Raw genomic sequence first — 17,914 nt, forward strand, 5'->3', positions numbered from 1 at the left:
GGGTATTTCGATTAGGTGAGTGCAAGGTTTGTCAGAAGTTAAAGTGAAGCCTGGGGCAAAACCTAATGCCAGCACTTCTGAACGCTTCTTCCATTTTGGCCAGGGGCACCTATTTCTAAATATTAACAAGCGGCTGTGCGGCCGCGAAAGGGAAAGTGATCGCGATCAAACATCAAAGCAGCCGCGAAAGTGAAAGCAAATGGTGTGCAGGCTGCCAAATGGTGCGCGCGCCCGGCGCACATGCACTGTATTTGCAGGCCTGAAAGCACTCGTTTGCACTTCCAGATCCCCCATTTACAAAAAGCTCTCGCGAGAGCAGCGCTAAAGCGCTGGCTCAGGCGAGACCTAAAAAACACATATCTTCTCTCAAGCACATTGCAGCATGTTGCATAAAGAGAAAGTATATTATCATGTGATACTACTCTGCGACCAGAAAAAAGTGGAAAATATCCTAGCATTTTCCTGTGCACCGTCTAACTTCGCAGATTACTCTGTGTGACAAGACAAACATGAAGAACAAGCATTGGCAAGACGAGTAGGTCTGACTTTGAAATAATATTGTATGGTAATGTGAAGCATTACAAGTAAATACCATGGGTATAAATATGTATCGTCTGGAAGCAAAGACCTGGCGAGTAATATTGGTGGAGGGTAAAAGGTCTGGTGACCGTTGCACTCTCAAGCCAGACCTACAAATCCATGTAAGTTAATGGCTGCCTCCTCCATCTATGCTGCTGCCAGAGATAAACCAAATAATTGCTTTTGTTATCCAATTACATTAAAAGCATGTCACTGTTGTGTGCGTGCCCCTGAAAGTTCAAGCTTAGGCAGCCGGATAAATAAGCAAAATGAGCCCAGCTGCGTGGAGGGCAGGCACTGTCTTTCAAAGCATGTACTTCCGGGTCCCAACATGTGGGAGGGGCCAAAGCACCTCTCTAGTGATACTCACATAATTGTCTGGCGACAGTTGCCCAGTCAAGCCCGACCATAAAAAGGTGCCCTCTATAGGAGCCCGCTCTTCCCGCCTTGCTGCCTTCATCACTGTTGCATGCTGTTATCACTCACCACTGCAACCCCAGAGCACCGGGGTTATTCCCCCTACAGCAGCCTGCTGTTCTCCTGCAGACCCTGCCACAAGATGACCAAACTGCATGGCTTGGCTGAAAAGATTGTGCGACCGTGACAAAGAACTTCTAAGCTTCCTTCTGAAAGAGAGGCACATGAAAGACAAGGTGCCTGTCCGGTCACCAATGCATCAGGCCAACATACCCTTCTCCTTTAAGAGAGTGTGCACCATACTGGCTGTTTGCCTCACCACCACACTTCTTTTTTTCCATCTCATGCTGACTGGATCTCAGTTCACCATTCAATGTCTATTTACCCTTTCTTCTCTCTGAGTTTTTCCTTCAGATTGGTAGAACTGTTATAATTTGGCGCCTTTCACGTCTGACAATGTTTCCCCTTCATTGTTTCCATCATCGAAGGGATCTTTCCTCATCAAATCCTTCACTTTTTGTGCTGGTCGCCTCCTGTAGAAGAAGAAAAGGCTGCCTCGGATCCCCACTCAGTATGCGTTGTCTGCTTGAAAGGAGTGTGAATTCTGTGAGCGAATGACAGAGATCCGGATGGATCATACGAGGAGGGCCCTTCGAGGAAAGCTAGAGGACTGAGCTCAAGGCAGAAGAAGGAAACAAGCATATATTATAGGTAGAGCTATTGGTATTGCTCATTATTTTTTTATCATTTTTTTATCCCTAAATAAATGGCATTGTCATTTCTATTGGCATTAGCTTTTTTTTTGCATATGTGATACCTATTGCATTAGCAGAGAGAGAGTCAGGTAGTGAGAGAGAGAGAGAGAGAGTGAGGTATTGAAATAGAGAGTGAGGTAGTGAGAGAGGGAGGTAGTGAGATAGAGAGTGAGGTAGATAGAGAGTGAGGTAGTGAGATAGAGAGAGTGAGGTAGTGAAAGAGTGAGGTAATGAGGGAGAGGGATATTGTGAGGTAGTGATATATAAGCATAGAGTGATGTTGTGATGTAGTGAGATAGAGAGAGAGGTAGTGAAAGAGAGAGTGAAAGTGAGTTAGTGAGATAGAAAGAGTGAGGTAGTGAGATAGAGCGTGATTGAGGTAGTGAGTGAGAGAGTGAAGTTGTGAGGTTGGCAGCTAGAGAGTGAGGTACTGATGTTTTGAGAGAGAGAAGTTGTGAGATAGGGAGGTAGTGAGATAGAGTGGAGTAGTGAGGTGTGATTTATATTTGCATAATGGCATGTTCACATTGTGCATGGTGTTACTGTGCTGCTTCCCATCCCCAGAAACGCACACACCTGCAGTGGCGTGATGCAGGGTCCTTGTCTAGTTCCAACCAAGGCTACAGGAGTGGATGGGAGGGTGGCCTCACACAAGGGAGGCGCAGGCTCGCCTGGGAGAGAGGGGTTAATGCCCCGCCCGTGCCTTCAGTGCGACGCTGTGCTGACGGCGCGGGCTCTGAAGTCCAGGGCGCTCCCAGCTGTAAAAGGGAGTCTGCAGGGGGGGCGCAGAGCTGAGGGCGCTCCTGGAGCAAAGAGCCAGTTCTGTAGTGGCCTTCCGTGGGGCTGTGGTGTGCCCCCATCCCTCGATCTGACCGGTTCCTTGTTTGTGCGAAGGCACCTTCGGGCCGTGTCCCTGCACTGCATGCGGTGTGAGTGCACAGCTGTACATGAACCTCCAGTGTAGAGGAAGGGGGTTCTTTCCACCCAGACCTACGGCTCTAACAGCCCCCACCAATAAACACTCAATACGTGGCTGTGTTCGATGATAGTAATCGTTTGTAGACTGGCAAGCTGCGGACCGACCTCTCACCCCAAAAAGATACGCACAACCCCAATAATCATTTTTGGGGAAAGTATGGGTCATAGTCATTTACAGTAACATTTGTCAACTTTCAAAGCCACTATATGGGACACAACCGGGAGCACACGGGGCTCCCATTTGTGCACGATCCCAGAGCTGTTTGCTGCTGGTGCCGCGGCACGGACGGCACTGTAAGATAGCGGCCGGGCTGAGGGTGGAGCGCAGCCACCCGGATCCTCGGGAGGAGGATGTCGGTCTGTGATGCGCACAGGGCAGCCGGGCATGGAGCAGGCTGCACCTGGGAGCTGTGCACAGGATTCCCGAGCCCGGCGCCGCCTGCAACGCCCTCGGAGCTTCGCGTGATTGCTAAAAAATGGCAGATGGAAGCTTCGAAACTTTTTCAGATTCGAGGGCGTGTTCCTGCTGTTCGAAAAAGGGCGTGGCTAAAAAGTGGAAAGAACAGCACGGAACACGCCCCCGAATCTGAAAAAGACAGAGCCTATTTGGAGGGACGGCTCTCTCCTCCAATGTCTGGCCTCCGTTTAGGAAGCCAGCCAATGGAGGAGAGGCAAAAAGAGAGGCGGGCTAAATAGCCACTCTCAGAGCGTATTAAATATGCTAAAAAATCAATTACAAACCTATTTAAAATCTTGATCAATTTTCGCCAAACTTCTGGCGCAGGCATATTATTTGCAGAATGCTATTGGAATTTGGTTTACTTTGTCCAAAAACTGCTTGTTATGCGGAGCATGCTATTTTCAAAATTGCTCACAGAAACTGAAACACACGCGCCTACGAATGTGAGTGACACACACACACACAAAACAGATGAAAATCTAAAAATCGGCGGAACAAGGTTCCAGTCTCGGCGTCGCCTTCGCATCCTGTGATTCTGAGCACACAGCTCAAGCTCCAGGTGCCTAAAAGATGATTGCGACCATATGTAATTGCAACTTGTGCTCGTGTAAAGCGCTCCAATACCTTCGGACCAAGTTCGCCCTATATAAAATGGGAAAAAACACATTTTATTTTGGTGTTGACTTTCGAAAACCGAGGGTGGGAACTCCCCGTGTCCACCCTTACACTCACGGTTTCCTTGTATACTTCGTGCCACACAAACTGCTGCCTCAGCACTAACACGCTTGCACGTCTGAACCTCAATCGTTCACGTATTGTGAAACGAGAGACATGTCCTAATACAGCGAGGCACTTCATAATACTGACTACTTACGCTACGCACCAGTCACTAAGCGCGCCCATGTTGTGAGTGTAACTCATTTCATCGACATCGGAATGCTGATAGGCTGTGCAGGCCCCTCGAGACCAGAATCGTGATCTACAGGTTGCTCTCGGCATTTCACTCCAATGACCTGTCGGGTGACACATTAGCTCATACCAGCGCACCTGTCTAACTTTCCCGTCGATACTTTCTCCTTCTGAGGTGATCCGTATAGGTTGCAGAGCGCTGATGCATTGTCGATGTCAGCGTCACATACAAAAGTGCTGCGCAAGGGGCCTCTCTGCGCTAGAAAAGGCCCAGATTTTCACTTCCTGGGATGAGACTGTGGGTTTAAGTTAACAGCACGTTTACTGCCGCAATGAAGAGAGCTCCCAGGTCTGGAAACCGAACATCCGAATAGAAAGTTCTGCCGACGACCCACTGAGGAACAAAGGCTCACTGACGTAGAACGAACACTCCTTTCACCCTATAGTGTTACTTCCGAGTCAGACACATTTCCTCTTTTCCTTGAACTGTCATATTTCGTACCTATAACTTCGTTTCCCGTTTTGATCCTGAAGTTAATATGACCGCGTCCATTGAACCCCCGACCATGTAAACCGCGGTTTGTGAGCGCAGGTGGGTGTTTTAAAAATGCTTATCAATTTATAATATCTCAGTTTAGAATTAAAACATGCGGGTGTCACGCGGACTGATTCTAAGCAAAATTAATGATCGATGCACTTCAAAAGTATCTAATGTGAATTAATGAACTTTCGGCGAAATTCGTTGTAATTATCCTAAAACGCTTCCTTTGTATAACCAGTTAACTACTACGGCCATTAAATGTTGCCAAACTGCAAGCACAAGCATGTACATTTTAACAAGCCGAGGGCACCGAAAGACACCACCGCCTTTCTCCGAGGCGAAGCAGAAATGCCTCGGAGAAAGGCAGCGGCGTTTTTGGATTCGGGGGCGTGTTTTTCTTTTTCTCTCCTCTTGCCATTGGCTGGAGGAGATAATTAGAAAAGTAACGAAAAAACACGCCCCCGAATCCGAAAAGGACGGGGCCTGTTCGGAGTGACAAAGCCTCTTCTCCAATGGCTGGCCAGCATTCAAGAAGCCAGCCAATGGAGAAGAGGGGAGAAGAGGGGCGGGTTCAAGCCCCTCTTCTCCAAAACATTAAATCTCCGACTTCCGGTTCTGCCTTCGGCATACCGGGCGGTCCTCGACCTTAAAAGAAGCATCTCCGAAAGCAAGCCAGAGAGGGGGCACCCTCTGATGAGGCTGTGCACGCCTGTGCTCTACATCTGTCTTTTGATTGAGTGAAAAATGTAGAAATAAGTTTTAAAATGTCAAAGCTGCAATTCTGACATTATTGTAAATGTCTTCACTGTTTGGTGCAATGTGGCTGTAATTACACAATTGCTTTTCATAACAAGGTCAAAAATTGCTTTTTAACTAAAAATGCAAGTCAGACAGATTGGCTTTACCCATGCCACTTAGGGCTGTCACCCAACTTCCAAGTGGATGGCATGTGTGAACACACAGATTAATGGAAACAGAAGAGAAACCTCCCACCAGGGATCGCCGCTCATGCCGAATACTCCATGGCCTTCTCTGCGCTCTCCAGAGAGCCTGTCCATCAGGTTCTGTGTCACCCTCATGAAAGGGGACAGACATCCTTCCCTGAATGTCTGCCTGCACGCACAGCCTGATGTGTGCTCTTTTGTTTCCTGATACAAGTGCTTGTAGGCTTTTCTGACAGTTCAGTCTCCCGCTGACAAAGGTGTGGAAAGGAGAGGAGGCGGTAGGAATGTGTGTTTGCGGGGCAGCCACAGATGCCGAGTGTTCATTGTGCATGCAACCTGAACGCTGACTGTGCTGCCCGCATTTTGTAGGGGTCAAATGATGAGACTCTAGGGGCAATGCCATTCTACAGTGGTATGTTTAGGTACTGCCACAATCCCGGAAACGTATTTTGGGCAGCACAGTGTGATTGATATCGGCAATTGGCATCAAACCCTGTGCCAGCGCTGGTACCAGGCCCTGCGATGGGTGGTCGGGACTGTATTGATCATAATAACCAGCATTTGTAAAGCACACAGTAACCCCAGGTGAGGTGTCCTGGCGCTGCGGGCCGGTGGGAAGATTAAGCGAGCTATTGCCTAGAGTCACACGGTGCTGGACTAACCTGCCCCCCCCCTGACGCCGGGAGCGAACCATCAGCCCCTGTGTTCCGGAGTCAGCCGCCCTGGCCGCTGCGCCACACCTCTTCCCTGACTGAGCCAGAAGTGTGTACTGAGAGAAGTGCCCGTTGTGGACCAACACTGCCCAATGACCAGTGCCTGCACCGAAATCCTAGCAGCCCTGTCAGTCTGTACACATTTCATCTTTACACAGCACAGGGCTAGCTCAGAGAATACAAACAGCAGTGTTTGGTGTGTGTTTGTTATCTCGACTGGTTCTGTAAGGCAAGTACATGTCTGGTCAGTTCATGGATGCTACAAGCAATCACATACACAGTGGTAACAGACTACTGCAGCAGGACAGTGTCAGTATGTTTTGCATCGGATGTCCAGCCACTGCTATCCTCAACAAACATGCATGCACACACACACATACACCTACACACACACATACCCACCTACACATGCACACCTACAAACACACCTACACACACACACCCTTTTTGCCTGCTTTACTTGTAGTCCTGTTCATGTGATCGTTGGTAACCATCAGCAGTGTGGACCACTTACTTACCTGCCTGTTGATTTAACCTGCAGGTTCTTCATTGGTCAAAGGGCCACAGGAGATATGGCATCCTCCATCTACATGGCAAGTATTCAGATCCAAGCGGAATTTTATGGGATACAAACGAATATAAGGAGCTACTCCACAACCCTGACTTGGTGGTATGTTCTTTTTTAATACCTTTATTGATTGTTACGCTTTGGCATTTTGATCCCTTGTGTGCCATTTAAAATGGTGTGTTCCCCTTTGCATCGAATAATGTCCTTTGCTGGAGCAGGTCCTCGTGCCAGCTCCCCCGTGACACTTATCCTGTCCAGCTTGCCCACAGTCCACTACCCTCTGCTGCCTGTCTACCTGCTGCCCTCTTTTTGTGCTTCCTCTGCTCATTTCCTGCTCTCTTTTGCCTTTTCCTCTAGTTTTGTTGCCCCCTGTTTTGCCCTTCCTGCTCGTTTTTCTGCCTTCCATGTTGCCTTTTCTGCTTGTTTTTCTGCCCTTTGCTTTGCTTTTCCTGCTGTTTTCCTGCTCTGCACTCTGTTTTGCTAGTTGTTAGCTCATTTTTCTGCCCTCTGTTTTTCCCTCTTCTGCTCATTTTTCCCGCCTCTGTTTTTCCCTCTTCTGCTCTGTTTTGCCTTTTCGGCTCGTTTTTCTGCCCCTGTTTGTGCCTCATCAGCTCATTTGTTCCTCTTTTTGACCCTTTCTGCTAGTGTTTCTGGCCTTTGTTTTGCCTTTATCTGCTGCCCTCTGTTTTGCCATTTCTGCTAGTTTTTCTGTCATCTGTTTTTCCCTCTTCTGCTCTGTTTTGCCTATTTAGCTCATTTTTCAGCCCTCTGTTTTGCCTTTTCTGCTTGTGTTTTGCCCCCCTGTTTTGCAGTTTCTGCTCGTTTGTTCCTGCCATTTCTGTCCTCACCCCACCCAGCACCCCGCCCTACCGCCAGGACCTACTTAATGTAGGCCGCATCGCGACCCCATTGAGCAGGTCCTCGTGCCAGCTCCCCTGCGACAGTTCTCCTGTCTAGCTCGCCTGCAGTCCGCTACTCTCGGCTACCTGTCTACTTGCTGCCCTCTGTGCCTCCTATGCTTGTTTCATTCTGTTTTGCTTTTTTGCTCATTTTCTGTCCTCTGTTCTGCCTTTTCTACTTGTTGTTCTGCCCTATGTTTTTCCTTTACTGCTTGTTTTTCTGCCCTGTTTTGCCTTTTATTGCTCGTTTTTCTGCCCTCTGTTTTGCCCTTTTCTGTTGTTTTGCATTTTCTGCTTGTTTCTCTGCTCTCTGTTTTGCCTTTTCTTCTGCTTGCTATTCTATCCACTTTTTTACTCTCTTCTGCTCTGTTGTGTCTTTTTGCTGCTTGTTTTCCTGCCCTCTGTTTTGCCTCTTCTGCTTGTTTTTCTGCTTCTCTGTGTCTTTACTGCACATTTTTCTGCCCTCTGTTATGCCTTTTCTTCTTGTTTTTCTGCCCCCTGTTTTCCCCATTTCTGCTCGGTTTTGCCTTTTCCGCTTGTTTTTCTGCCCTCCGTTGTGCCTGTTCTACTCGCTCATTTTTCTGCCCTCTGTTTTGTCTTTTTTTGCTTGTTCTTTTCCTCCTCCCGGTGTTTCCTCACCAACTGGCTTTTTGATGGAGACCTCACACTCCAGTGCATAGATATATCCAGGGGTGACAGTGGCGCGCTCTACAAATGCTGATTGATTGCTGCTTCTATGCTCTGGAGCTCTGTGAGGAAAGCTGCCATGCCATAGCTCCTAAAGAATGCACTCACTGACTGAGGCAACCTGGGCTGTTAGGTTCACCAATCGCCAGAGGCTGCCAGATTCAGTCCTCTGTGGCCCAGTAACCAGCAGCTTAATATGTGATCACTTGCCTGATGTTGGGCATCATCTGGAGTATATCTTCCAGTAATTGTCTCATTGCTCTGACCTGGTCAGGCTTTTCCAATTCAGCTTGATACTTTATGGAAAAATCAATGTGATAACTGCAATGGTCCTCTCTGAAGGGTCACCCTAAACCTTCTGCCTTCCTCTTTTTCTGACCTTCTTTTTGTTGGCTTTATGATTATGGGCACATTACTACTGCTGACCAGTTCTAGAGTGCATGTGATCTCTCTTCTAAACATGGTTTAATTTGTTTACACCTGTTTAGTATATCTGATTTACTTGTACGTCCCTTGTAAAGTGGTATACTATATACCCAGGGCCTGCAGTTTAAATGCTACTGGTGGCCTGCAGCACTGATTGTGCCATGCACAGAAGTAGCCTTTAAAACCTGTCTCAGGCCTGCCACTACAGGGCCTGTGTGTGCAGTTTACTGCCACTTCGACTTGGCATTTAAAACTATTTTCCAAATCTTAAACACCCCTTTTATTACATTTTCGTCATCCATTACCACCACCAACGAGTTTCAACCTACACAGGTCTTGTTCACGGTCAACGTGAACAAGACTCGCGGCGGTTGAAATGCGTTGGTGGTGGTAATGGGTGAAAATGTGCACGCCTGCAAATAAATTGTCTAAAGATTGACAAAACTCCTAGTGTGCGGTGATTTCTTATGGAAGTTTTTGGTGTGGAATTTATAAATGAGGCACAGTCCACCCTCGACACCAGCACCCCCTGTGAAAGAAAGCGCACTACAGAGGACCGATTGGTGGAACTTTATCTATATATATATTCACAGAAAAAACCATAGGTTTCAGGGGAGTTATAGTTAGCTGGACTTTTCACTTGTACAAAACCATTGAAATTCCCCCATTATAGTTAGTTCAGCTAACTATAACTCGCGCGCCATCAATGCACTGCTGATGACGTCACATATTACATCACTCATGACATGGTCAGGGACATCACTCATGACATCACTGATGACATCTCAAATGACATCACTGATGACATCATCCAGTGAATGTGTGTTTTTCTGAAAATTAAATATGTTTTATATATGTATATCTCAAGGTCGATGGAAGAATAAATGGGTATATAAGTGTCTAAATGGATGATTTGTTTTTGAAAAATTGATTGTGTAACTGACTGATTAAGTGTATCATAGTGAATACATGGCTTAGTGAGTAATGTTTAAATATGTAAATATCTGTATCAGTCTCTCACTTTGTATATAAGTGGCTGCATGGGTTGGTGAGTAGCTACATGTGTGTCTATATAGGTTATTAGTTGGTTTTCTGAGTATCAGTCTGAGTGTCTGCATGGTTCGGTGGGGGGTATTACGTAGTGCATAGGTGCATGAATGAGTGACTCACTCTTTGTATGTGTTGAAGACAGCATGTGTGCAGGACTGTATGGGTGGATGAGTGTGTGTATGGGTGTGTTAGTGAGTGAATGACTGTCTCAATAGTGTCTTTATGAGTAACTACATATGTTTTAAACTAGTATATGTGACTATTGGTGTATATAAGTGAGTATATGTGAGAGTGAGAGATTGAAAGAGTTCCTGTATGAATAAGTATGTGTTTCTATAAGTGATTGTTTAAAAGACTAAGTATGTGTAAGTTTCCGTAGAAGTAAGTGTGGTGGTGTGTGTATAACTGTATATGCAAATAAATGTATGTTTGATTCTTTATTAGCATGAGTGACTATGTGTGTGAGTAACTCTATGGATGAGTGGCATTGTGTAACAGGATGTATAGGTGTATGAGTACATATGATGAGTGAATACATGTATGAGTGACTGTATAGGACTGTTGGTGAATGAGTGGATGTGTATGTGGATCTTAGAATTACTGAAGAGGTTGTTGTAACTGGTATTGGTATGTCCATTGTTTTGAAAAGTTTAGTCTCTATTTTTGAATGTGTGTATCAAAGGTTATATTAGGGTGAGAGGAGGTCTGCCACTCTATCACAAGGATGATGTCATCAGTGATGTCATCAGTGATGTCATTTGAGATGTCATCAGTGATGTCATGAATGATGTCACTGACCATGTCATGAGGGATGTAATATGTGACGTCATCAGCAGTGCATTGCGGGCGCGCGAGTTATAGTTAGCTGAACTAACTATAATGGGGGAATATCAATGGTTTTGTACAAGTGAAAAGTCCAGCTAACTATAACACCCCTGAAACCTATGGTTTTTTCAGTGAATTTCTGAGGTTTTTTAAATGCTAATTCCTAACTATAACGTGCCTGAAACCTATGGTTTTTTCTGTGAATTTCAAAGGTTTTTTAAATGCTAATTTCTAACTATGCCTACAGAGATAGGACATGTGAAGAAAGAAGAAAAAATGCACAGAAAGAAAAAAAAGAAGTGCAGAAAGAAGCAACAGAATTCCTCAAAGACGAAGAAAAGTGCAGGAAGAAGGATAACGTGCAGAAAGAACAAAAAGAAGAGCAGAAAGAAGCCTTGTTGCAAAATCATCCTGTACCCTCAACTTTTTCAGACGGATACTGGTGGTAACTGAGTCTGACTAACCAGTCCTAGAGCCAGTGCTATGTTAAAAGGCACTTAGAATACAGTGAAAACACCTACATACACTAGGGAACATTATGCGTTGGGGTCCCCCTGTGATTAGCATGACCTCCTCTGTAAGTCCCTAGTATATAATAGGGCAGGGGGATTAAAACTACCTCTTAAAACAGGCCACACGGCGTTTTTGCACACGTTAACTCAGGCCCCGTCCCCTCCCTTCACCACTGTGTAAACACGCCCTGTGTCCGTTTTTAGTTGGGAGATTAAGTTCATTTGAATCCTGAGGGTCCCTAGGGTCCAACTAGCCCACTAGGTACCTCCAGTAAGTGCCACAGAGCTGCGTTGCAGAGAGGTGTAAAAAGTGGCACGGCCTGGACCACCTCCCTCTCTGCAATGCAGCTCAGTGGCGCTTACTGGAAGCACTTGGTGGGCTAGTTAGCCCCCAGGGGCCCTCAGTTGAAGGAAAATTATATCCCCAATTTAAAACGTGCCATAGTGCGTGTTTGCACACGTCACCTCAGGCCCCGTCCCCTCCCTTCACCACTGTGTAAACGCGCCCTGTGGCTGTTCTAAGTTGAGAGATTAAGTCCCCTTGAATCCTAAGGGTCCCTAGGGTCAAACTAGACCACTAGGTACCTCCAGTAAGCGCCACAGAGCTGCGTTGCAGAGAGGTGTAAAAAGGGGCTTGGCCTCAGAACACCTGTCTGCAGCGCAGCTCCCTGGTGCATACTGGAGAAGCCTGTTGGGCTAGTTGGCCCTCAGGGACCCTCAGTATTGAAGAGGAATTAATTCCCCAACTTACAACTCGCCAGGGGGCGCGTTTGCAGAGTGCTGCAAGGAGGGGGCGTGGCCTCCGGCACGATGCCAGTCTTTTATTTATTTTAATTTTTTAAGAAGGGGGGCTGTGTGGTTCCCCTTCTTATTCTAATTTATTGGCCCTGATGACCCCATCCCCCAGGGCCTGTCTCCTAATTATATTTTTTTGACCCCAATCCCCAGGGCCGGCCACTGTTTTTTATTATTTTTAAAAAATATATATTTATAGACACACCTAGGACATGCTGGACAAACCGTACATACCTATCACCATGACGATTTGCGTGATATTCATTAAAAGGCGACTTTGCATACAATGAATCCACGTGGAATGTATTTACACCACTAGTGAAGCTCTGACATGTCTGATGCCCTACCGTGCCTAATCCCGGTAGACACCCTTGCCGTTTATTTATACAAACATGGGTAGCTATTGACGGGCACATTTAATACACATGCACACCAAGCCATTCAAAGGGGATTCGACAAAAATTCGACAAACTATGCAAGAAACCCCCCTCATGGTTAATAAAACACACATCCACTGCCGGATGTGTAATACTTTTTATTTTACTCTCTGGAAAGGGGACGAACATCACTTGAGAGTCACAGCGCGCTCCTGGCAGAGCCCAATGCTGTGTTACACCCACCATTGCCTGCTGAGTGCCACACACCTCTGTGTTGTATTCCACTAGCTTGTGCATATGCTATGACACTCTCTAGCCCATGTGCACTGTAACACCACCCCGTGAATATGTCAAGTCACACTTGTCTTCGCACGGGTTATATTGCCCCATCTAACGTGCCTTCCTCGATGCCTATGTTATAACGCACAGTGCTATGCCATACATATTACAATCTGGGATCCATATCTTTGTCACAGTGCATATGCAACGTTACACTCCCCAGCACATATTTTATATTACAACTTTAGAGACTAGTTAGGTTACACAACACTGCCCTGTGCATATTACACTCCAAGGCGCATATCGCATAGCACGCGCTAGTGCCTGTGCTATCTCGCGCTCTCCAATGAATCTGTCATTGCGCACAATGTATTGCATATTATATTTCACGCCCGGTTCATCTTATATCACACTTTTTGGTGCATAGTTTATACCATACACTATATCTAGTTTTCATTTTCAATCGTGCTCTCAGGACTATGTTCTATATAACACTGTGTTCACCTACCCTTTTCACGGGCATTACATTTTGCGATAGGGGGTGGTGGGTCAGGGGGTGTTTCTGCCAAGTGAGCCCGGAGTCACAGTCACAAACATCCTCTTCTTCCTGAATAAAAGTGAGATTATGCTGCATACTTGTTCATATTTTAAGTAGTTCGCACAGACACACGTTTTAAAAACAATAAAGTTCCTAATACCCGCCTTCTCTGAACAGTTAGCTTGCTGCCCCATCCCCCTCCTCCCTATCCTCTGGTGTGTGAATCCATGGACTAGCCTCCTCCCTCCTGCCATGCATGGTCTGATGTGCTGCCACTGCCCTCAATTTAGTATGATGTACCAGTCCACTCCTCCTGCCCTCCATTGCCCAATTCTATGCTCCATCATTGACCTCCTGCTTAAACTCTGTGCTTAGCTTGCTGTCCCTATTCTCCTTCCCCCTGCCCTCCGATGTCTTTGTGTATGCCCCTGCTCCATCCTTTTTGCCCACCATGTTCCATGGACCTGCCACTCCTATCTACTCTGAGTGTTCTGTTGAGCTGCCACTCCCCTCCCACCTGCCTAGCATTGTCAGATGACTGTAACCTGTCCCTGCCACCTCCACCCTGCCTGTCCACATGCCATGCCCCTATCCTCTTCCTCCTGTCCTACATGGTCCATTGTACTGCCACACCCTTCTGCAATCCCTGGTCTGTTGTGCTGCAACTGCTCCTCCTGCCTGCCCCGTGTGGTCTGTTGTGAGGCCCCTTCCCCTGAACTTTCTTGTCTGTGCACAGGTCCTGACCCTCCCTTCTATCCTCCATCGTCCTTTGTGCATGCCCCTGCACCCTCCTTCTTGCCCATCATAGCCATTGTGCTACCACTAACCCTCCCACTTGCCATGCATGGTCTTCTGTGCAGCCATGGCCCCTCCCACCTTCCCTGTGTGGTCAGTTAGCTGCCCCTGAACCCCTCCCACCTTCCCTCCATGGTCTGTGTGTATGCCATCACAGTCTCAGTGTTGCTCTTCATGGTGTGTCTTGCTTCTAGTGCCCATCCTGCCTGACCTCCATGGCTATCTTGCTGCTCCTGCCCTGCCCCCTTGCCCCCAGCCCTCTGTTTACATGTGCAGACCCCTACTCCCTCCCTCCTGGCTTGTCTGTTCCATTGTAATGCCCCTGATCCATCCCTCCTGCCCTTTATGGTCTGTTATGCTGCAGCTTTCTCTGCTGTCTGTCCATTATGGTCCTGCCTCTTGCCCCTCTGTTCTCTGTTGTCCATGTGCATGGTCCTGTCCCCTCCCTCTTGCTTTCTATGGATTGTTGTGCTGCACTCCCGTCCCGCATGCCCTGTGTGGTGTATTGTGCTGCTGCAAACCCTGATGCCTGCCCTGCAGGGTCAGTTTGGTGCACCTCTCCATGTCCCTCCTGTCCTCTGTTATCCAAGTCCATGTCCCTACCCCATTTCCTTCCATGATCCATTGTACCATACTTGCGAACATTTTGAACTTGGTAAGAGGGAGATTTTGAAAAGAAACTGGGGTATTGATTTTCCCCTTTGAGTTACATTAAAAAAGAGGAGATTGTAGACAGGAGACAGATAAAACAAAGCCCATTTGAGTTTAAAAACATTGGACGTTTCCTGGCTGAATCGGGTCTGTTGGCATGTATGGTTGTACTACCATTGCCTCTTCCTTCTGCCCACAATGGTCTATTACATTGCCACAGCCTCTCTTGCAAGTCCTGTATTGTTGGTTTGTTGCCCCTGCCCCCCTTTCCACTGCCCTCCATAGTCTGTTGTGCTGCCACGGCCCTTCCTGCCTGCTCAGTGTGGTTAAATTGTTGCCTTTGCACCCTCCTACCTGCCTTCAATTTTCAGAGTCCGTGCCCCTGGCCTCTGCCTCTCAACAGTATCCTAATGAACAACTAGATTGCTAACATTCTATATTTATTACAAAAGTGTGGAACGCCTGACGTCATCTTGATGTAATCAAAACTGTAATACCTAGAGCATTTCCTTTAGAAATTACATATATGAGAGGGTCTTATTGGCATCAAAATTATGGTTAGTGCTCTAAAAGACTAAAATAAGGACATATTTTCTGAGTTTTCAAATAGCGAGAAAGCACTTTTAAATTATTTGTTACCTTTATGTTTTTTTATCCAGTTGACCACTTGATTAAATGTTGCACTTAGGGGAGAGGATGTGGTGTTACTTCCAGAACTGCAGACTTTGCAACTGGGGAACCAGGTTGGAGTTTCTGCTTCAGCTCGACATTCTGTGATTTTGGTCAAATCACTTAGTCTCCCCATGTCTACAACCAAAATGAATTTGTTCTTGTGTGATGTAACCAATGCTCATGTAAAGCACTCCAATACCTGACAAGTCTGCACTATAGAACATTGCAAAAACACAAAATAATAAGTGTTTTGCACACTTATGTCATTGGGCTATATTTGGGCTACATCTGGGTGATTTTGGCCTACATTTGGGCTCTTTTGTCTCCGGTGGCCATCTTGGGAGATTTATTTGTTATGAAGTTTCCTAATTTCCTCATGTACTGCATTTTCCCCAGTAGGAAATGCTTTCAGTTTTTTACTTTGATTCCATCATGAAGGTATTCAGATATGTCACACATATGCCATAAATTCTGAATGTTAGCACTCTAGTTGCTCATTAGATCACTGTAGTAAAACTACTGTTCACCATGGAAGTCTGCTCCTGGTATTAAAAGTGCATGTTTCAGTCTGCATGTCAGAATTTTTTAATGAAATAGAAGAGGAGTTGAGAAGTCACTCAAAATGTGCCCTCATTTTCTTTCCTCAGCATTATTCATAATTTCTATGGCAAAATGAACCCCCTCATTGTGTTCCTTTTTAAAATAAATGTTTTAAGTGTTACCAGTTTATTCCAATCAAGATGGATTTAGGTGTGCCATACTTTTGTCATAATGAAGATAGTAAGCGCTCTAGTTGTTTTTAAGAACACTCTGGGACATTCTGTCATTGGGCTATACTTGGGCTACATCTGGGTGATATTTGGGCTACATTTGGGCTCTTTTGTCTCTGGTGGCCATCTTGGCAGACTTATTTGTTATGAAGTTTCCTAATTTCCTCATTTACTGCAGTCTCCTCAGTAAGAAATACTTTCAGTTTTTTACTTTGATTCCAAAGGCATTCAGATGTGTCACATTTGCCATAAATTCAGAATGTTAGCACTCTTTTTGCTCATTAGATCACTGTAGTAAAGCTACTGCTCACCAGGGAAAACTGCTGCTGGTATTGAAAGTGCATGTTTCGGTCTGCATGTCAGAATTTTTTAATGAAATAGAAGAGGATTTGAGAAGTCACTCAAAATGTGCCCTAATTTTTCTTTCTGCAGCACTCATCATACTTTTTATGGAAAAATGAACCCCCTCATGTTGTTCCTTTTTAAATTAAATGTTTTAAGAGTTACCACTTTAATCCAAGCAAGATGGCTTCAGGTGTGCCATACGTTTATCATAAGTAGGACTGTTAGCGCTCTAGTTGTTCTTTGGAACACTCTGGGAAGCTGCAGTATAATACAAAGGAATTAACTGACAGTCTCTGCCCTTGTTGGATGTACATGTTTTATGAGAATGTCAGACTTCATTCTCACATGACTGAGAAAGATAATGTGAATTTACAGAAAATAAGCTCTCAGTTTAGCTTATAGATCACCTTCCAAACCTCTGTGGGAAAAGCATGAGAACATATTTTTCTCTCAATCATGATATCCCAGCAGAAGGCTTTTTCACATGGTGAAATCACCTTAGAACATACCACAATTCCTAAAATGAGTATGGTACCATCAACAAATGATTTATAATGTAACTAAAGTCTTAAAACATTCTATTAACTGCAATGCTTTTTAATGAGGTGCTATCATGTATATTGGTCCCAAGATGGCTGCCAACACTTCTTGGATGAAGTGCTGACAGCCAATCAGATCTCTGGATGAGATGTGTGGTTAGGCTCCGCCCACATATATATATGATTTTACTTTTGATTTTCTCAGGAACTACTGAACAGATTGACACCAGGCACATCCCTGACCTGAGGACTACCTCTCTGCCAAATTTCAAGTAATTCTGTTCAGCCGTTCGGGCTGTACCTTGGACTAAAGGTCCCTATGGAAAATTGCATGGGGAAAACGCGTTTTGGGACCCCCCTTTTTTATCAGCCCCCGCTTGACGAATCCCCCCGAGACTTTCAGGGTAGGAGAGGAGCGAAGCGCCCCACCTATTTTGAAAATTTCGCGAGGATTCGTCAACCGGCGCCAAAGTTATTCCAAATAGAATGTTGCGGATTTCATATGGAAACACGGTCCTAACTATAACTATCTACTGGCGACCGCCAGTAGATAATATATATGTATATATATATATATATATATATATATATATATATATATAAATCGCCTCCTCCAGCGCGCACAATCCAAGCGCAGAGACGAACACGGACCCAAATTGAGTGCTTCAAATAATTATTTATTTACGGACAGGAACTTAACACAGCCGCCATGACGCGTTTCGGCCTACAGGAGGCCTTGATCATATATATATATATATATTCACTTAAAAAACCATAGGTTTCACACATGTTATAGTTAGCTGGACATTTCACTCGTAAAAAAACAATGAAATTCCCCCGTTATAGTTAGTGCAGGCAACTATAACTCACGCAATCCTATGCTGATGACG

The 17,914-nt window shown here is 45.7% G+C and overlaps 1 protein-coding gene across 1 annotated transcript in view; it reads left to right on the forward strand.

Annotated features, from left to right (window-relative positions):
• Positions 1-17,914, forward strand: part of SIRAL2 (SIR2 antiphage like 2) — an 822,333-nt gene that overhangs the window by 327,448 nt on the left and 476,971 nt on the right. The window contains exon 5 of the mRNA XM_085615425.1: positions 6,838-6,966. Coding sequence (XP_085471551.1) covers positions 6,838-6,966 — 129 coding nt within the window. The remainder of the gene's footprint in view (positions 1-6,837; positions 6,967-17,914) is intronic.

This window comes from Triturus cristatus, chromosome 7 (assembly GCF_964204655.1).
Source record: "Triturus cristatus chromosome 7, aTriCri1.1, whole genome shotgun sequence".
Classification (NCBI taxonomy): domain Eukaryota; kingdom Metazoa; phylum Chordata; class Amphibia; order Caudata; family Salamandridae; genus Triturus; species Triturus cristatus.